Source organism: Balaenoptera physalus (assembly GCF_965194825.1).
Source record: "Balaenoptera physalus genome assembly, chromosome: 15".
Lineage (NCBI taxonomy): Eukaryota > Metazoa > Chordata > Mammalia > Artiodactyla > Balaenopteridae > Balaenoptera > Balaenoptera physalus.
Window position 1 is genome coordinate 72329936 of NC_138894.1, and position 22458 is coordinate 72352393.

Here is a 22458-nt window from a genome sequence, read left to right on the forward strand (position 1 = left end):
TTAGTGTATAGAAATGCAAGAGATTTCTGTGCATTAATTTTGTATCCTGCTACTTTACCAAATTCATTGATTAACTCTAGGAGTTTTCTGGTAGCATCTTTAGGATTCTCTATGTATAGTATCATGTCATCTGCAAATAGTGACAGCTTTACTTCTTCTTTTCCGATTTGGATTCCTTTTATTTCTTTGTCTTCTCTGATTGCTGTGGCTAACACTTCCAAAACTATGTTGAATAATAGTGGTGAGAGTGGGCAACTTTGTCTTGTTCCTGATCTTAGTGGAAATGGTTTCAGTTTTTCACCATTGAGGACAATGTTGGCTATGGGTTTGTCATATATGGCCTTTATTATGTTGAGGAAAGTTCCCTCTATGCCTACTTTCTGCAGGGCTTTTATTATAAATGGGTGTTGAATTTTGTTGAAAGCTTTCTCTGCATCTATTGAGATGATCATATGGTTTTTCTCCTTCAATTTGTTAATATGGTGTATCACATTGATTGATTGGTGTGTATATAGAAGAATCCTTGCATTCCTGGGATAAATCCCACTTGATCATGGTGTATGATCCTTTTAATGTGCTGTTGGATTCTGTTTGCTAGTATTTTGTTGAGGATTTTTGCATCTATGTTCATCAGTGATATTGGCCTGTAGTTTTCTTTCTTTGTGACATCTTTGTCTGGTTTTGGTATCAGGGTGATGGTGGCCTCGTAGAATGAGTTTGGGAGTGTTCCTCCCTCTGCAATATTTTGGAAGAGTTTGAGAAGGATAGGTGTTAGCTCTTCTCTAAATGTTTGATAGAATTCGCCTGTGAAGCCATCTGGTCCTGAGCTTCTGTTTGTTGGAAGGTTTTTAATCACAGTTTCAATTTCAGTGCTTGTGATTGGTCTGTTCATATTTTCTATTTCTTCCTGGTTCAGTCTCGGCAGTTTGTGCATTTCTAAGAATCTGTCCATTTCTTGCAGGTTGTCCATTTTATTGGCATAGAGTTGCTTGTAGTAATCTCTCATGATCTTTTGTATTTCTGCAGTGTCAGTGGTTACTTCTCCTTTTTCATTTCTAATTCTATTGATTTGAGTCTTCTCCCTTTTTCTCTTGATGAGTCTGGCTAATGGTTTATCAATTTTGTTTATCTTCTCAAAGAACCAGCTTTTAGTTTCATTGATTTTTGCTATTGTTTCCTTCATTTCTTTTTCATTTATTTCTGACCTAATCTTTATGATTTCTTTCCTTCTGCTGGCTTTGGGGTTTTTTTGTTCTTCTTTCTCTAATTGCTTTAGGTGCAAGGTTAGGTTGTTTATTCGAGATGTTTCCTGTTTCTTGAGGTAGGCTTGTTTTGCTATAAACTTCCCTCTTAGCACTGCTTTTGCTGCGTCCCATAGGTTTTGGGTCGTCGTATCTCCATTGTCAGTTGTTTCTAGGTATTTTTTGATTTCCTCTTTGATTTCTTCAGTGATCACTTCGTTATTAAGTAGTGTATTGTGTAGCCTCCATGTGTTTGTATTTTTTACAGATCTTTTCCTGTAATTGATATGTAGTCTCATAGCATTGTGGTCGGAAAAGGTACTTGATACGATTTCAATTTTCTTAAATTTACCAAGGCTTGATTTGTGACCCAAGATATGATCTATCCTGGAGAATGTTCCATGAGCACTTGAGAAAAATGTGTATTCTGTTGTTTTTGGGTGGAATGTCCTATAAATATCAATTAAGTCCATCTTGTTTAATGTATCATTTAAAGCTTGTGTTTCCTTATTTATTTTCATTTTGGATGATCTGTCCATTGGTGAAAGTGGGGTGTTAAAGTCCCCTACTATGATTGTGTTGCTGTCGATTTCCCCTTTTATGGCTGTTAGTATTTGCCTTATGTTTTGAGGTGCTCCTATGTTGGGTGCATAAATATTTACAATTGTTATACCTTCCTCTTGGATCAATCCCTTGATCATTATATAGTGTCCTTCTTTGTCTCTTGTAATAGTCTTTATTTTAAAGTCTATTTTGTCTGATATGAGAATTGCTACTCCAGCTTTCTTTTGATTTCCATTTGCATGGAATATCTTTTTCCATCCCTTCACTTTCAGTCTGTATGTGTCTCTAGGTCTGAAGTGGGTCTCTTGTAGACAGCATATATATGGGTCTTGTTTTTGTATCCATTCAGCCAGCCTGTGTCTTTTGGTGGGAGCATTTAATCCATTTACATTCAAGGTAATTATCGATATGTATGTTCCTATTCCCATTTTCTTAAATGTTTTGGGTTTGTTATTGTAGGTGTTTTCCTTCTCTTGTGTTTCTTGCCTAGAGAAGTTCCTTTAGTATTTGTTGTAAAGCTGTTTTGGTGGTGCTGAACTCTCTCAGCTTTTGCTTGTCTGTAAAGGTTTTAATTTCTCCATCACATCTGAATGAGATCCTTGCTGGGTAGAGTAATCTTGGTTGTAGGTTTTTCTCCTTCATCACTTTAAGTATATCCTGCCACTCCCTTCTGGCTTGCAGAGTTTCTGCTGAAAGATCAGCTGTTAACCTTATGGGGATTCCCTTGTGTGTTATTTGTTGTTTTTCCCTTGCTGCTTTTAATATGTTTTCCTTATATTTAATTTTTGACAGTTTGATTAATATGTGTCTTGGCGTGTTTCTCCTTGGGTTTATCCTGTATGGGACTCTCTGTGCTTCCTGGACTTGATTAACTATTTCCTTTCCCATATTAGGGAAGTTTTCAACTATAATCTCTTCAAATATTTTCTCAGTCCCTTTCTTTTTCTCTTCTTCTTCTGGGACCCCTATAATTCGAATGTTGGTGCATTTAATGTTGTCCCAGAGGTCTCTGAGACTGTCCTCAGTTCTTTTCATTCTTTTTTCTTTATCCTGCTCTGCAGTAGTTATTTCCACCATTTTATCTTCCAGGTCACTTATCCTTTCTTCTGCCTCAGTTATTCTGCTATTGATCCCATCTAGAGTATTTTTAATTTCATTTCTTGTGTTTTTCATCGTTGCTTGGTTCCTCTTTAGTTCTTCTACATCCTTGTTAAATGTTTCTTGCATTTTGTCTATTCTATTTCCCAGATTTTGGATCATCCTTACTATCATTATTCTGAATTCTTTTTCAGGTAGACTACCTACTTCCTCTTCATTTGTTAAGTCTGATGTGTTTTGACCCTGCTCCTTCATCTGCTGTGTGTTTTTCTGTTGTCTCATCTTGCTTATCTTACTGTGTTTGGGGTCTCCTTTTCACAGGCTGCAGGTTCGTAGTTCCCGTTGTTTTTGGTATCTGTCCTCAGTGGGTTGTGTAGGCTTCCTGGTGGAGGGAACTAGTGCCTGAGTTCTGGTGGATGAGGCTGGGTCTTGTCTTTCTGGTGGGCACGTCCACATCTGGTGGTGTATTTTGGGGTGTCTGTGGCCTTATTATGAATTTAGGCAGCCTCTCTGCTAATGGATGGGGCTGTGTTCCTGTCTTGCTAGTTGTTTGGCATAGGGTGTTCAGCACTGTAGCTTGCTGGTCATTGAGTGATGCTGGGTCTTGATGTTGAGATGGAGATCTCTGAGAGATTTTTGCCGTTTGGTATTACGTGGAGCTGGGAGGTCTCTTGTGGACCAGTGTCCTGAAGTTGGCTCTCCCACCTCAGAGGTATGGCCGTGATGCCTGGCTAGAGCACCAAGAGCCTTTCGTCCACACGGCCGCCTCTGCGCCCCGGCGCTGGTCCTATTTTTAGTTTTTTAAGGAAACTCCATACTGTTCTCCATAGTGGCTGTATCCATTTACATTCCCACCAACAGTGCAAGAGGGTTCCCTTTTCTCCACACCTTCTCCAGCATTTATTGTTCCTAGATTTTTTGATGATGGCCATTCTAACTGGTGTGAGATGATACCTCATTTTAGTTTTGATTTGCATTTCTCTAATGATTAGTGATGTTGAGAATCCTTTCATGTGTTTGTTGGCAATCTGTATATCTTCTTTGGAGAAATGTCTATTTAGGTCCTCTGCCCATATTTGGATTGGGTTGTTTGTTTTTTTTTAATATTGAGCTGCATGAGCTCGTTGTAAATTTTGGAGATTAATCCTTCATCAATTGCTTCATTTGCAAATATTTTCTCCCATTCTGATGGTTGTCTCTTCATCTTGTTTATGGTTTCCTTTGCTGTGCAAAAGCTTTTAAGTTTCATTAGGTCCCATTTGTTTATTTCTGTTTTTATTTCCATTTCTCTAGGAGGTGGGTCAAAAAGGATCTTGCTGTGATTTATGCCATAGAGTGTTCTGCCTATGTTTTCCTCTAAGAGTTTTATAGTGTCTGGCCTTAAATTTAGGCCTTTAATCCATTTTGAATTTATTTTTGTGTATGGTGTTAGGGAGTGTTCTAATTTCATTCTTTTACACGTAGCTGTCCAGTTTTCCCAGCATCACTTATTGAAGAGGCTGTCTTTTCTCCATTGTATATTCTTGCCTACTTTATCAAATATAAGGTGACTATATGTGCATGGGTTTAACTCTGGGCTTTCTATCCTGTTCCATTGATCTATAGTTCTGTTTCAGTGCCAGTACCATACTGACTTTATTACTGTAGCTTTGTAGTATAGTCTGAAGTCAGGGAACCTGATTCCTCCAGCTCAATTTTTCTTTCTCAAGATTGCTTTCGCTATTTGGGGTCTTTTGTGTTTCCATACAAATTATGATTTTTTGGTTCTAGTTCTGTGAAAAATGCCAGTGGTAGTTTGATAGGGATTGCATTGAATCTGTAGATTGCTTTGGGTAGTATAGTCATTTTCACAATGTTGATTCTTCCAATCCAAGAACGTGGTATATCTCTCCATCTGTTTGTATCATCTTTAATTTCTTTCATCAGTGTCTTATAGTTTTCTGCATACAGTTCTTTTGTCTCCTTAGGTAGGTTTATTCTTAGCTATTTTATTCTTTTTGTTGCAATGGTAAATGGGAGTGTTTCCTTAATTTCTCTTTCAGATTTTTCATCATTAGTGTATTGGAATGCAAGAGATTTCTGTGCATTAATTTTGTATCCTGCTACTTTACCAGATTCATTGATTAGCTCTAGTAGTTTTCTGGTAGCATCTTTAGGATTCTCTTTGTATAGTATCATGTCATCTGCAAACAGTGACACCTTTACTTCTTCTTTTCTGATTTGGATTCCTTTTATTTCTTCTTCTTCTCTGATTGCTGTGGCTAAAACTTCCGAAACTCTATTGGATAATAGTGGTGAGAGTGCACAACCTTGTCTTCTTCCTGATCTTAGAGGAAATGGTTTCAGTTTTTCACCACTGACAACGATGTTGGCTGTTGTTTGTCAGATATGGCCTTTATAATGTTGAGGTAAGTTCCCTCTATGCCTACTTTCTGCAGGGCTTTTATCATAAATGGGTGTTGAATTTTGTCGAAAGCTTTTTCTGCATCTATTGAGATGATCATATGGTTTTTCTCCTTCAATTTGTTAATATGGTTTATCACATTGATTGATTGGTGTGTATATAGAAGAATCCTTGCATTCCTGGGATAAACCCCACTTGATCATGGTTTATGATCCTTTTAATGTGCTGTTGGATTCTGTTTGCTAGTATTTTGTTGAGGATTTTCACATCTATGTTCATCAGTGATATTGGCCTCTAGTTTTCTTTCTTTGTGACATCTTTGTCCGGTTTTGGTATCAGGGTGATGGTGGCCTCGTAGAATGAGTTTGGGAGTGTTCCTCCCTCTGCAATATTTTGGAAGAGTTTGAGAAGGATAGGTGTTAGCTCTTCTCTAAATGTTTGATAGAATTCGCCTGTGAAGCCATTTGGTCCTGGGCTTTTGTTTGTTGGAAGATTTTTAGTCACAGTCTCAATTTCAGTGCTTGTGATTGGTCTGTTTATATTTTCTATTTCTTCCTGGTTCAGTCTCAGAAGGTTGTGCTTTTCTAAGAATTTGTCCATTTCTTCCAGATTGTCCATCTTATTGGCATATAGTTTCTTGTAGTAATCTCTCATGATCCTTTGTATTTCTGCAGTGTCAGTTGTTACTTCTCCTTTTTCATTTCTAATTCTATTTATTTGCGTCTTCTCCCTTTTTTTCTTGATGAGTCTGGCTAATGGTTTATCAATTTTGTTTATCTTCTCAAAGAACCAGCTTTTAGTTTTATTGATCTTTGCTATCGTTTCCTTCATTTCTTTTTCATTTATTTCTGATCTGATCTTTATGAGTTCTTTCTTTCTGCAAACTTTGGGGTTTTTTTTGTTCTTCTTTGTCTAATTGCTTTAGCTGTAAGGTTAGGTTATTTGAGATGTTTTTTGTTTCTTGAGGTAGGATTGAATTGCTATAAACTTTCCTCTTAGAACTGCTTTTGCTGCATCCCATAGGTTTTGGGTTGTCATGTTTTCATTGCCATTTGTCTCTAGGTATTTTTTGATTTCCTCTTTGATTTCTTCAGTGATCTCTTGGTTATTTAGCAGTGTGTTGTTTAGCCTCCACATCTTTGTATTTTTTACAGATTTTTTTCCAGTAGTTGATATCTACTCTCATAGCACTGTGGTCAGAAAAGATACTTGATACGATCTCAATTTTCTTAAATTTACCAAACCTTGACTTGTAACCCAAGATATGATCTATCCTGGAGAATGTTCCATGAGCACTTGAGAAGAAAGTGTATTCTGTTGTTTGTGGATGGAATGTCCTATAAATATCAATTAAGTCCATCTTATTTAATGTATCATTTAAAGCTTGTGTTTCCTTATTTATTTTTATTTTGGATGATCTGTCCATTGGTGAAAGTGGGGTGTTAATGTCCCCTACTATGATTGTGTTACTGTCGGTTTCCCCTTTTATGGCTGTTAGCATTTGCCTTATGTATTGAGGTGCTCCTATGTTGGGTGCATAAATATTTACAATCGTTATATCTTCTTCTTGGATTGATTCCTTGATCATTATGTCTTTGTCTCTTGTAATAGTCTTTATTTTAAAGTCTATCTTGTCTGATATGAGAATTGCTACTCCAGCTTACTTTTGATTTCCATTTGCATGGAATATCTTTTTCCATCCCCTCACTTTCAATCTGTATGTGTCCCTAGGTCTGAAGTGGGTCTCTTGTAGACAGCATATATACGGGTCTTGTTTTTGTATCCATTCAGCTAGTCTATGTCTTTTGGTGGGAGCATTTAATCCATTTACATTTAAGGTAATTATCAATATGTAGGCTCCCATTACCATTTTCTTAATTGTTTTGGGTTTGTTATTGTAGGTCTTTTCCTTCTCTTGTGTTTCCTGCCTAGAGAAGTTCCTTTAGCATTTGTTGTAAAGCTGGTTTGGTGGTGGTGAATTCTCTTAGCTTTTGCTTGTCTGTAAACGTTTTAATTTCTCCATCAAATCTGAATGAGATGCTTGCAGGGTAATCTTCGTTGTAGGTTTTTCTCTTTCGTCACTTTAAATATGTCTTGCCACTCCCTTCTGGCTTGCAGAGTTTCTGCTGAAAGATCAGCTGTTAACCTTATGGGGATTCCCTTGTATGTTATTTGTTGTTTTTCCCTTGCTGCTTTTAATATTTTTTCTTTGTATTTAATTTTTGATAATTTGATTAATATGTGTCTTGGTATGTTTCTCCTTGGATTTATCCTGTATGGGACTCTCTGCGCTTCCTGGACTTGATTATTTCCTTTCCCATATTAGGGAAGTTTTCAACTATAATCTCTTCAAATATTTTCTCAGTCCCTTTCTTTTTCTCTTCTTCTTCTGGGACCCCTATAATTCGAATGTTGGTGCGTTTAATGTTGTCCCAGTAGTCTCTAAGACTGTCCTCAATTCTTTTCATTCTTTTTTCTTTATTCTGCTCTGCAGTAGTTATTTCCACTATTTTATCTTCTAGGTCAGTTATCCATTCTTCTGCCTCAGTTATTCTGCTATTGATTCCTTCTAGAGAATTTTTAATTTCATTGATTGTGTTGTTCATCATTGTTTATTGCTCTTTAGTTCTTCTAGGTCCTTGTTAAACGTTTCTTGTATTTTTTCCATTCTGTTTCCAAGATTTTGGATCATCTTTAGTATCATTACTCTGAATTCTTTTTCAGGTAGACTGCCTATTTCCTCTTCATTTGTTTGGTCTGGTGGGTTTTTACCTTGCTCCATCTGCTGCGTGTTTCTGTGTCTTCTCATTTTGCTTAACTTACTGTGTTTGGGGTCTCCTTTTCACAGGCTGCAGGTTCCTGTTGTTTTTGGTGTCTGCCCCCAGTAGCTAAGTTTGGTTCAGTGGGTTGTGTAGGCTTCCTGGTGGATGGGACTGGTGCCTGTGTTCTGGTGGATGAGGCTGGATCTTGTCTTTCTGGTGGGCAGGACCACGTCTGCAGGTGTGTTTTGGGGTGTCTGTGACCTTATTATGATTTTAGGCAGCCTCTCTGCTAATGGGTGGGGTTGTGTTCCTGTCTTGCTAGTTGTTTGGCATGGGGCGTCCAGCACTGTAGCTTGCTGGTTGTTGAGTGGAGCTGGGTCTTAGCGTTGAGATGGAGATCTCTGGGAGAGCTTTCGCCATTTGAGATTACATGGAGCTGGGAGGTCTCTGGTGGACGAATGTCCTGAACTCAGATCTCCCACCTGAGAGGCACAGGGCTGACACCTGGCTGGAGCACCAAGACTCTGTCAGCCACATGGCTGCTGGTCTTGCAGAGTCTCCTGGAGAGGCCTGCCCAAAGGTTTTGCCTTTCTTAGTGGTGCTCCAAGTTATGGATCTTTCCTTCCCTTAATTTCTAACTCCACTTCCATCTCCTCTACCCACTCACTTTCCTTAACCCACCAAATCATATCATTTTGGCTGTCATTCTTTCAGGCTTCCCTGCCATTCCGGTTGACATTGGAAGCAGGTGGCTTCTGTGACAGACTAATTAGTTAGCTAATAAATAATCCCTCTCAGGTAACCTCATACCTAAAGCAAGTTGGAAAGGATATGTCTTTTCTTCAAGGAGGCTGTTGGGGAGTGTGTAGAATTAGAATTACAGGTAGGGGAGGCATTTTTAGGTAAAGACCTTTTACCATCTTTCAAATCTTTACGTAGGTAGTTGCTTAATTTGCCCACTTCTGAGGCTGGCCATCGAGACCAGAGAAGGAGATGGTGTGTTTATTAAGAACTAAGCTAGGAAGTAATTTGCCATTTTACTTTAATAGCCTAGTGCCTAATCGCCTCCATATGTAAATGAGAAATTTAAACATAACAGAAGACAGCTGACTCTTGGAAATTTGGCTGTTATGATGTACCCCAAAATGCAAGTGAAAAAAATAACTAAATGAACACTCAATAGTAGTCGCTAATTTGTTCTCAAAGTGTTTTTAAAAAGAATTTGTGCAATTATCATTATATGTCTAATAAAACATAACATTATTATCCCTGTTTTATAAAGAAACAGGGACATCAGAAGGTTGCCATACTGAAGCAGGGAGAGGGTTAGAGACAGAAGAGTTGATCAAAGGAGGGAGAGAGTGTAGGTGCTGGCATGGCTCCCCTCCAGCCATTTCCTCCACCTCCCAGAGGTATAAAAAGCAGTCTGCTTGGGCTTGAGGCATAAGCTGAAGAGTGAAAGCCAAGCGTTCTCTGCCTTTGGTCTCTAGCCAGGTGATGAGAGTGCTATCTGTCAGAGGCTCCATCATTATGAAGTGGTGCATTTGTTTTGGAGTCAGGAAGACCTGCCCATCCCTTCTGCTTGATAGATGTATGGTCTGCAGCAACGTGAAGTCTCTGAGCCTCAGTTTGCTCATGTGTCAAATGGGGAAAATTATGATGTCTACCAGATGAGAGGTTATTGTGCTAATCCGTAATTGAGCTAATGCATATTAAGAAATTCAACATTGACCCACTGTATATGCTCAATAAATGGTACTATGATCATTATCCTCTGGGGGGCTTCAAGGGGAACCAGATGCTAGGGTCATTTTCCTTTAAAAAAGATCTTCCTCGGCCTGCAAAATAAAATATAACCTGCTCGCTTTTGATGTATAAGACCCTTTATAACAGAGTCTCAATACACCTTCCTCTCCACCTTTATCTTCTGCATGCCTCCCCACCTCTGTGAGGTTCCATCCTCATGGAACTCTTGCTAGTCCCCAGAAATGCCTTTGTATATGCACTCCCTCTAGGAAGTCCTTCACCTCCTCCTATAGTCCTTTAAGACCAAGCTGACATATCTCCTTCTTGGTGAAATAGTCTCCTTATGCTCCCTCTTCTGCACCCCTACACGTAACCTAGATGGTGGTTTTAAGCCTCTTGTCCTGAGTCTTTCGAACTTATTTTGACTAGGACCCACATTTTAAAAATACATTTTATCTCATGATCCAATACACACGTACATATACATTTTTAAAGTTTCACAGAAAGTAATTATCTTTTGCTATGTGTGATACACTCTGTTATTTTCTATTCTTTCTATTTATCCAATTTCACTTAAAACAAATGCTGATTGCAATCCATTAAATTCATCTCATGTTCCTCTAAAGGAGGGGATACCCTGAAGCTTAAAACAAAACACTTATCCAAAAAAGGAACCCTGTTTCACTGCTGGTAGGAATGTAAGTTGGTGCAGCCACTATGGAAAACGGTATGGAGGTTCCTTTAAAAACTAAAAATAGAGTTACCATATGATCCAGCAATCCTAGTCCTGGGCATATATCCTGAGAAAACTCTAATTCAAAAAGATACATGCACCCCAGTGTTCATAGCACTATTTACAAGAGCTGAGACATGGAAGCAACCTAAATGTCCATTGACAGATGAATGCATAAAGAAGATGTGGTGCATATATACAATGGAATATTACTTAGCCATAAAAAGCATGAAAAAATGCCATTTGCAGCAACGTGGATGGATCTAGAGATGATCATATTAAGTGAAGTAAGTCAGAGAAAGACAAATATCATATGATATCACTTATATGTGGAATCTAAAAAAAGGATGCAAATACTTATTTACAGAACAGAAACAGACTCACAGACATAGAAAACAATCTTAGGGTTACCAAAGGGGACAGCGGGGGCAGGGGGAGAATTTGGGATTAACATATACACACTACTATACATAAAACGGATGGGCAAGCAGGACCTACTGTACAACACAAGGAACTATATTCAATATCTTGTAATAACGTATAATGGAAAAGAATCTGAAAAAGAAAAAATATACATACATATATATATAGAACAATCACTTTGGTGTACACCTGAAACTAACACAACATTGTAAATTAACTATACTTCAATTTTAAAAATGGTTATTAAAAAAAACCCCACTGCTCTAATCCATATCCTGGATCCAGGGCTTCTCTTTCCATGGTCATTTCTGGCTGTGCATTTCTGCTCTTGTGTGACTCTAGATCTGTGTAATCTTACCTCCTGCAGTGATTCCTTTTCCTATCCTCCAAGTCAGGGGTCCCCAACCCCCGGGCCTGCAGACCAGTACTGGTCCTCGGCCTGTTAGGAACTGGGCCGCACAGCAGGAGGTGAGGGGTGGGCCAGTGAGCAAAGCTTCATCCGCAGCTCCCCATTGCTCCCATTACCTCCTGAGCCATCTCCACCCACCAACCCACCCCCGCTCCCCTGTCCGTGGAAAAATTGTCTTCCACGAAACCAGTCCCTGATGCCATAAAGGTTGGGGACCACTGCTCCAAGTGACTCAGATGGGTAGAACTGTCACTTATCCTTAATTTCTACTGGAAGGCCCCAGTATAATTATAGATGTAGCAGATTTACTGAATGCTTGTAAGTAATTGGGAAGGGTGGGATTACATGATAGTTCTGAATAGCAGATTAAATTTAATATTGGTACTTCCCCATTCCCAATGAGATGCAAGAACATTTCTGCCAATTCAGGCTCTAGTTGCCTGTCAACTGCCCTGTCTTCCTCCATCACCATCTCTTACAGACCCCAGCAATTCCAAAACAAACAAACAAACAAAAAATCCCTCCATGTTATTATGAAGAGTAATTCAATTATATCTAGCACCCTAAGCCCAAACTCGGTTCAGGACCTTCCTTCACATAGCCAAAGACATATTAATGTGCTCTGTAAACAACAGGCCTCAGGTCCAGGTCTCTCCTCTACCTCTCCACCACTGGGCTCTATAAACATCAGAGAGAAGAATAGATTTATTTCCTCCATAATATGAATCATGTTAAAAGGCAGATGAAGCCAGAATTAGGGTTCATTTTGTTTTTGTACTTTTTAAATGAAGTATAACATACCCACAGAAAAGTGTACAAATCCTAAGTAGATAGTACAAGGAATTTTCATAAGGTTCACATACCCATGTAACTAGTACCCAGATCAAGAAACAGAAGATTGTCAGCTTTATAGCTCCCTTCTCCCAAGGGTAACTGCTATCCGGACTTCTAACATCATAGATTGGTCTTGACTGTTTTTGAATTTTATATAAATGGAATCATGTAGTATGTATTCTTTTGTGTTTTCTTTGGTTGAACATCATGTGTGTGAAATTCATCCATATTATTATGTGTAGTCATGGTTCATTCATTCTCATTGTTGTAAAATCTTCTATTGTGTTAACATACCTCAACTGATTTTCCCATTCTACTGTTGATAATTTGAGTAATTTTTAGTTTTTGAATATTGTGAATAGTGCTGCTATGAACAACCTTGTATATATCTTTTGGTGAACAAATGGCCACATTTCTGCTGGGTATCTATGGTGGGTTTGGATTACAGGTAAAGATTATAGGCAAGCATATGTTCAGCTTTAGTACACATGTCAGTCTTCCAATGTTCTTATATTCAATTCAGGTTTTAAAAAACAGTGGTTTTTACTATTACACACAGCAATTTATTTTTATTAGAGCACTTACCATTTGAATTTAGAGAATGTATTCATATGTCTGTCTGCCCCACTAAACTGTGAGGTCTTTGAGAACAGGCCCAGGCCATTAGACTTGGCATTGAGTATATATCCCAAACTCAATAAATATTTGTTGTATGAATGAACAAATTAACTTACAGCACTTCCACAATTTGCCATGAAATATAGGCTAGCTTGGGTTCTTAGAAACCCAATTACAGTAAATGCTATTTTCTTATATATAAAATCAACCAAAAATTCTAAAATACACTTGTATGATTTCACAACCTCTTTACTATATCTGAACCAACCAATTGTTCAAGCCTCTAGCATAAGTTTCCTGGCTCTGGTCCATAACACCTCTCCTGGATCAGACCTGGCTTTGGGATTGCCATCCCCATTTAGTGATGGTATATGTGATGGATGAGATGCAATATGCCTTGAGATGGGATAAGAAAATGCAGACTGGTAATAAGAGATGGGGAGTCTAATGAAATAAGGGCTACATAGGAAGAAGTAGGGAGGAAATATGTCATAGGAAGTATTTAATGAGATACAGGGTAGGGGAGATGCGCTGGAGACATAGGGAGTATTTTCAGAAGAGTACCTTTTTACCAAAGGTTTTAGACACCTCCTGGTCCTAACTGAAACCTGGTTCTCCCCTACAGCTCTATTTAGTCACTTCTTATTTTCTTGATTTTTATGCCTCTCAGAGTTGAAAGGCAAGGTCAGGTTCTCCTTGATTCTCATTCTGCCCTTCTAGTCCACTCCTTCTCCAACCTCATTAAGGATTCCTACTCTCATGAAGCTTAGGCCATTTAACTGGACTATGGTTTGTCCTTTGTTATTGCTATGAATTCTGAACTTCTTGTCACCTTTTCTTATTCACTGAAGCCTCTGGCAACTGTCTTACAGAATTCCTCACCCTCTAACTTTGGTCATCCACCTAGAAGACTTCACTCCTTTTGTGAAACTACTCAGGCAACACTCAGGAACCTCCTCTTTGGTCCTTCTCTTCCATTCTCCTTCACCCATCTGTGAGCATGGAATTATCAGATTATGATAATTCCACTTAAAATTGTTCTGCTTCTGAGATATTAAATTCAGATAATCCATTCTCAAACAATAACCTTCTAAATTTCCATCCTGGTTACTCAATGACTCATCACCAGTTCATTTTACTCCATTGGGACTTCCAGTCTGTTGAGTTCACTACTATCTACTTACTGAATAGCCCGTCTATCTTGACTTCCCTTCCTACCTAGTTTAAATTCCACCCTTCATCCTGCAAACATTCTTGTCACAATAGCTGAAACTCTCATGGCCCACAGTATTACAAGTCAATCTAGGCAATGACAGTTAGTGATGGATGTGTGTGATAGATGCAATAGTGAAATGAAGAAAGTATAATGAGAGGTGGAGTCTCTAAATAAAGAAAGACTACTTAATGAGATGCAGGGAGAAAATGAGATGTGGCGGAAAGGTATGAAATTAGATACAGTGTATTTGCTGGCAAAACTGAAAACCTGGATTATCCTTAATTTTCCACTTTTTCTGTACCTACACTCAGGTTACTGGGGAAAATCAGACAATTTGGCAGATAGGTACACTACAAGTTTATAGTGACAAGTTTCAACAAAAATATTTAGAGCAAATGGTAAGAAAGCATTATATAATGAAACTTGTGGTATGTAGCAAAAGCAGGGCCTGAATAAAATTCTCATCATCTTAAATACTTATATTAGAAAAGAAGGCTGGAAAATTAGTAAGTTTCTAATTTAAGAAGCCAGAAAAACAGAGTAAACCCCAATACAATAAACATAAGAGTATAAATCAATGAAATAGAAAACAAAAATACAATTAAAAAAAGATTAGTAAAGCTTAAAGTTGGTTCTTTAAAAAGAGTAACAAAATAGATAAAAATTAAGCAAGACTGATCAAGAAAAAACAGAGCAACATAAATAATTTCATTAATCAAAATGGAGACATTAAGCACATGAATGTGTGTAGTGGCTTTACTCATATCACATATCTGATAAGGGACTACTATCTAGACTATATAAAGAACTCTTACAACTCATTGATAAAAAGACAACTCAATGTTTAGAAAAGGCAAAGGATCTGAATAGGCATTTCTCCAAAGAAGATACATAAATGGCTAATAAGCATCAGAAAAGATGCTCAACATCATTAGCCATCAGGGAAATGCAAATCAAAGCCACAGTGAAATGCCTCTTGCCACCCACTAGGATGGTTATAATAAAACAGGTAATAACAAGTGTTGACAAGGACATAGAGAAATTGGACGCTCATATGCTGGTGGCTGGAATGTAATAGGAAATGTTTTCCTGCTTAGGAAAACATTCTGGCACCTCTTCAAAAGGTTAAACATAGAGTTACCAATTCCACCCTGAGGTACCCAAGAGAAAATGAAAATATATGTCCATACAAAAACTTGTACAGCAATGTTCATAGCATGTTTAATAGCCCCAAAGTGGAAACAACCCAAATGTCCATCACTACTGAATGGATAAACAAAATGTGATATATCCATATAATAGAGTATTATTCAGCCATAAAAAGAATGAAGTATTAGAATACACTATAACATGGATGAACCTTGAAAATATCATACTAAGTGAAAGAAACCAGTCACAAAAGACCACATTATGGTATGACTCCATTTAAATGAAATGTCCAAAATAGGCAAATCTATAGTAACAGAAAGAAGATTAATGGTTGCCAACGTTGGGGGTAGGGTGGGAATGACTGCTAGTGACTGTGGAGTTTATTCTTGGGGATGATTAAAATGTCCTGGAATTATATAGTAGTGTATAACTTTGTGAATATACTAAAACCCACTACAGTTACACTTTAAAAGGGTGAATTTTATGGTATGTGTATTATATCTCCCAAAAAAGTCCATAAAAGTATATCCTAAGCAATGTATTTTTTAGACATAGAGTACTTGTCAAAACCACACTTTTAAAAATACAAAAGAATGATAAACTCTACATCAGAACAGTAGTTTCTTTGGGTCAGAAGGTGGCAGATGTGTACAATAGTGGGATACCACATAGTAGATCCTAGTTTTTACCCATGTTCTTATTCTCAGGCTAAGTGATAGATTCATGAGTGAATAGGTGAAATTAGTGACCTATCCAATTCTGAATACATGAGGTCTATTAAAACAATAAACACAATCTCTCAACATTTCCTGGCAATCTTACTGTGCTTCTGTATACAGCACTCTCTAAATAAACAATTTCAAACTTTATTCTCCTTAATCCACCAGTCTTCCACTATTTCACGGTGGATTTGATTCTTTTTTCCCTCTCCTTCTCCTGTTACATTATAGTAGGTCTCTCCCCTCCTATCTAAGGGCAGTCTCTCTACTCTAGCTGTGCTTCAGATCCCAGCCCTGCCCTCATTCCTGTTCAAGGACACCATTTCACCAATTATGCCCCTCTTTACTCTTTCCTATCAGTTTTTAAAGATGCTCAAATCGCTCTCATTTTAAATAAAACTCTTCCTGACTCCTATCTTCCTCCTATGGCTATCTATCATCCCGTCTTTCCCTTCGAAGCAAAAATTTATGTACCCTCAGTACATCTCCACTTCCTGATCATCCTCTGCTTCCCACTCATTCCAGCTGACTCTCTACACACCTGCATGTGTCTTAATTCAATAGAAATTTTCCAAAGTGTTTCACTTACCTGTGTAAAAGTTGACACTGAGCACTCCCCCTCCTTTTCGAAATGTTCTCTTGACTTCCATGCTACCTTGGTTACTTCTCAGTCTCCTTTGCAATGGCAATTCCTCTACATAGATATTAAATGCTCCCAATTTCTCTTAAAACTTGGTCCTAGGTGCTCTGCTCTTCTTTCCTAGAGATTACATTTAATCTTAAAGCTTTTAAGTGCCATTTTAAAATTCTGACTCCCAAAATTTTGTTTCTAGCCCATCAGCAATCTGGGACTATCAGAAAGAAATCATTGCTAGCTCAGGGATCTATTTCACCTGTTCTAACTTAACCCTTTTTTAGATGACATAGTTTGATTTAAATGTTTGAGGCTGAACTCTCTTATCCAGCATGTTCTCAAAAAGACAGCCATCACATCTGAAGTCCATTATCCAGTTTGTTCTCAAAAAAAAAAAAAAAAAAAACAAACCACCACAGACCGTACTCATGTTCTAGCTCAGTGGTAAATCCTGGGCCAAATCATTCTGCCACATGGATCCTGATAATTTTCCAAGTGCCCTTTCTTGTTTTCTAATTGTATTCTTTAAAAAAAATAGCATCTTATTTTTGTTGTGTTAGACGCAGTAACTTTTTAGGGTCTCTGAAAAAAACTAGGTTTTTGAAGTTTTTTTCCTGTTCCCTATGTTGCCTCATTTTTGTTTGGCTTTTAGTCAAAGGAACAGCCTTCCTTGTTGGTGGCTGTTCTCAATTGTCTAGTATTACTATACTGTTCTCTTCACATTTTAGAGTGAAGCACAAGTTGATAGGAAGCTCTTTGCACCTGAGGGAGGGGGTTAGGTTCACTGTGGGTGATGAGGAAAGAAAAATAGACTCTTCCTTTGTGGGGTCTTTCCTTGGAGGCAATTCAATACTACCTGAGAAGGATCCTTACTCCTGAAGCATGTAAGCCCAATTGCCACTGCTCTGGAAACAAAGTGGGGTTGCAAAGCCTATTGCCTTTGTGTGCTCCCAGGGCACCCTGACCTACCACAGCACCTAACACCCATCTAATTACTTTTTTTTTTAATTAATTTATTTTTATTGAAGTATAGTTGATTTACAATGTTGTGCCAGTAATTACTTTATAATGTACGTTTTCACACTATATTATAAGCCCAATGAGACAGAGACCATGTATTTCCTTTTACATATCCCCAGCACCTAGCACAATCCGGGGTACATAGTAGGCACTCAAAAAGGTTTGCTGAATGAATAAATGGCAAGAGCTCTGGGTCAGGGGAACTACAGGGTGGTCTCTGGCAACACTAGAGTTTTGTTTAGGATGTAGGAACCTTCAGGGATCAGAATCCTTCTACCCAGAGGATTTGAGATTCTGCCTGAAATTTGGATCGAGCCACTTGTGTTCTCCACAGCCCACGTATAGCCTACAGCTCTAAATGTCACAGATTCCTCTTCTCTCAGTAGTCTGCTCCATTAAATGAACAAAATGCATGCCCTTGATTATGGATTATGTTGCTTGTTCTTGGTTCTTGTGCTTGCGCACATTCTAGTAATTATGCAAGAAGCTCTCTTATTGATACCATTCTTTAAGCTTGGCAGACAGCCTGCATAAAGAGCTTACCCTCTGAGGATGGAATGGGCTTGAAATTCTTCTTTGTTAAAGTTCCTTGTAGGTGGTGAAATCTGTTCTACTAGTTGGGAAGGAGAAATGAAGTTGCTCTTTGGGGAAGGAGCCTTATATACAGACATGCTAATTGGCAACCAGTATTTTGACTGACCACATGCCATGCTGGGAAGCACATGGGAAAGAGGGCAGAGGCAGAAAAGACTTGAACATGAGGGATAAGAGAGAGCAGGAAGAAAGTTACCTATAAGGAAGAGAGAAGGGCTCATTATGGGAAGGAGAAACAGAGGAGAAAGTGAGGCCCTATGTATGAGCTAGGCTGGGCACAGGCTAAGCTGGTGTAACACAAGACCCAACCACACCTTGGCTTACAGAACACAGAGCTTTATTGCCCTCTCCTATAATACTCAGAAGTGGGCAGTCCAGGCAGTTGGGGTGGCTTTGCTCTGTGCAGTCTTTCAGACCCAGAAACCTACTTTTTCTTTACTCCTCCATTCCTTAGGGTGTTATCTTTGATTTCATGGTAATGGCTAGGATGTTTACTTTCCCTTTGTAGGAGGTACTTATAGAGTGCCCTATTCTGTAAGGAAAAGAGGAAGTTCCTGAAGAGTCTAGGGAGGGTTAAAAATAAGCCCAAAGCTCCAAATCTTGAGATAACTGAAGGAACTTACTTACTCAGGTTCATAGTTAGGAATATTCCATAGCCAAAGAAACAACAGTTAGGTAGTGTTTGCTTCTTCAGAAGAGGAAATGACCTAATATTGTTGAAGTCCGACTCCAGTTTTGAAAACAGGTACTGAATATTTTAATTGCATCTCTCATACCTCAATTTTTATGCAATTTTCCATTTCCTGGAAGAGTCAGGAAAAGATATATAATTCATTTATATTGGTTTGCTATACTAATTACTATTTATCAGATTCCCTTACATTTTAGGAAAAATATAATTTGTAAATATAAAGGACCAGGTTCACAATCACTGCTCTAACTACAGAGAATTCTGATTTCTTTCTTAAGCAAAGCACTAGTCCAAACATGGTCTCTTAAAAAAAAAAAAAAAAAAGCTGTTTTGCTTCCAGCTAACACACTTATTTCTATTTTTTTACTCAGGTACATTTTTTGAAAAGAACCTTCTGAAAAACTTCCAGCAGCTGGATTTGGCAGGAAATTGTGTGAGCAGTGATGGATGGCTTGCCTTCATGAGTGTATTTGAGAATCTTAAGCAACTGGTGTTTTTTGACTTCAGTACTAAAAGACTTTTACCTGATGCATCATTAGTCAGAAAACTTAGCCATGTGTTATCCAAATTAACTTTTCTCCAAGAAGCTAGGCTTGTTGGGTGGCAATTTGATGACGATGATGTCAGTGTTATTAAAGGTGCTTTTAAACTAGTAACTGCTTAAATAAAGGGTACTCTAAGCCCATGAATGCTCTGGACACCCCATTACTTTCAGCCTGGTGATTTAAAAATCTTTGCTCATCTAGTCCAAGGGTCTGAAAGTAAATGGCAATCCACTATACACCTAAAAAATATCCTTCAGTGTCTGCCTAACTCACCCCTTCTAAACTTTTTCTTCTTTTACTGGTATCAGGATGATGTGTGGCACCATCACCTCCTTAGCTGGCCTCTTCCATGGAAATCTACTTTCTTAGTTTCATCATTCAAGTAAAAAGGAAAAGGAAAAGAGGAGGATGCCAAGAAAATGAGCCCAAAGAAGAGGAGGAAATGGGAGGGAGTTTAACTTGACATGTATAAATAGTTCTGGTGTCCCATCACTTCTACTAGGATTATCAGTTACTTGAAGGGGACTCCTGTTTATCCTTGTATTCCCTTTGGTCTCAAGAATAGCAGGTCACCAAAATTTATATATTGTATGCACATTTACTTAGTACAGGGCCTGGCATGTACTATACTCTCGACAAGCATTTGCTGAATATGGGATAAAGTTACCAATAAAGAACAGGCCAAAATTATTTAAAAGCAGAGAGAAAACTCCATGTATGTTCTTTATTCAAACAGTTTAATTCAAACAATTTGGAATGTAAAAAGTATTTTCTTACATAAGAAGCAGATCAGACTCCCCAAAAAGATCAGCAATCTTTAGTTAAGCGAAAAATTGGCAGTTTATGAGTAGCTAAATCAGAGGCTTGAATGAGTAGCTAAACCAGTTGCTGATACATGTATGTAATTCCATCTGTGACTTCAGAGATTAAGGAAGAAAGAAAAAATGGACCCCATTATTTTGTACCCTATGGAAGCTAAGGGTACCCTGCCCTAATCTTTTCCCCACCACCTCCAAAAATAATCCTTCCCCACAAAGAAAGAAGTCTAAGAAAAATCTGTTTAATCTAAACAGATTTAAGTCAAGGCAAATCTGAAATAAACAAAAACCAAAATGGTGTCAGCCTGTAGTTTAACCCTCTGCTCTCATGGCACCTGCAATTAATGGCTCGGGTATTGGAATAGGTAACACTTGGCCTGTATGTTGAGGTAGTCACTGAAAAGAAATACTAGGTACAATATTCCGTTTCACAAGTGGGCATATATTCTGCAGATTTAATCATACAACTTTAGAGCTGATAGTTTACAGATCAACTACTTCATTTCCCACCCTAACTTTACAGATGAGAAACCTCATAGAAGTTAAATGACTTGCCCATGGTTATAAAACTACTCATATAGTGGCAGCATGAGGATCGGAATCCAAATCTCTTGTCTTCTAGTCCAGTGTTTTTTTTCCGTTATAATATAGCAATTTCTCAAACAGGATTAATCATATTCCATGAAGCTTGCTCTTAATCACAAATCATGGGTCAAGTACTTAATTCAAACTTGCTTCTTTGTCTAGCTTCAAGTAACTCTGTGGCAAGATTTACCAGTAAGGCTACTACATCTAGGCCTGTGCTGGCCAAGCTTCTTATTTTCATATCCAGAACCTGGTCAGATCTTGGCAAATAAGACTTCTTTATATAATAATGCCTGGAACAATGTCACCTGAAGCAGTTGGCATTACTGAATTTCAGCAAGTAGAGCCAATTCTTTCAGAACCCATATGCAACTTCTCAAATAGTGTAGGTGAGTATCAAAGCACCTTTGGAAGGACAATTAATTGCACAGGTGTTACCTCTAAATGGGTGTTGAGGAAATAGGCATTTAACATCTCACAGAACTGTGTTCAGTACCTGGGCACTTTAAAAATCCCCTGGAGATGGAGAAGACATGCATAGCACGGTAGCACATACCTCTTAATCATCACTCAGTACACGGCAGTTCTTCAGATTTCATGCATGACCCGAATTCACGTTTAGATGAGGTCAATGGAGGAAAAATCACCCTGTAATAGTAGACCAATAATAGGTATAGTAATAGTTGGAGAACATAAGACAAATGTCAAGGAACAGGTTGCCTTATCACATTTTACAAAGTTTCACTTTCCCCGGCAGTCAAGGTAGCGTGGGCTCTATTTCTTCAGCAGGTCAAGTGCCTGAACAGGGTTGTAGATGTCAAAGACAATGATCAACTCCTCATCAAGCAAAAGTTATTTGGTACATGGTCACTTATTATCACAGGATGACTACAATTCTGCTTGACAGAGATGGCTTCTTAGATGTTTATGATTCTACTGTAAAGAAACAGGATTTGGGAGTGTTGCTCATATTTAAAAGAGGATGAGTTTATTGAAGAAACTTGCAAATTCTAAAAAAAAAAAAAATCTTCTCTAGATAGCTGCTGATGGCTGGAAATGTCATAAATCTTCAGGAGTACTGGATTCTAGAAAAGTTGAATCCACTCTCAAAATCCATTTTTAAAACCTAATTATAAAACTCATGATAAAATGAAAAAAACTCTCACAGGTAATCTGTGACTACTGTTTGTTATACTTTTTATAAGTAATGCTGGCCATGTTAGAAAGTCCTTAACATTTGCATTTGGAAAATAATTTAAAAATAAAATAATTTACATGATTCTCACACTTCAATTCACTATTTTCAATAAAGCAAAACAAAATAAGTTAGAAACTGCCTAATGCAGATATAACAATACTGTATTCTATAACCTAAGGTCCACTATGTTTTGGTAAAATTATATAATGTAAACTCAAATTGTTCATGCCACTTTGAAAAAAGATCAAATCGTATTACTACGTATGGAATTCCACCTATTTTGGTAATAATATATGTGATATATTTTGTTAATAAAATGAGAAATTAAAGTCAACCAATGAAAGGTGACAAAAAAGATAAATCTATCATTATGTCAGTATTTGGTTGAATGTAAGACAGAAAACTGGGATTCCTTCACTGCATATCACCTAAGGATTTGGTATTTATTTAACCAAAA

General features: G+C 37.9%; 1 protein-coding gene across 2 annotated transcripts in view; it reads left to right on the forward strand.

The window, feature by feature from the left end:
- The window catches only part of NLRC4 (NLR family CARD domain containing 4), a 52917-nt gene extending 31021 nt beyond the window's left edge, over positions 1–21896 (forward strand). For both annotated transcript variants that reach the window (XM_082426974.1, XM_082426973.1), the window contains one exon: positions 19227–21896. In XM_082426974.1, coding sequence (XP_082283100.1) covers positions 19227–19519 — 293 coding nt within the window. In that variant the 3' untranslated portion in view covers positions 19520–21896. The remainder of the gene's footprint in view (positions 1–19226) is intronic.
- Positions 21897–22458: the final 562 nt, after the last annotated feature.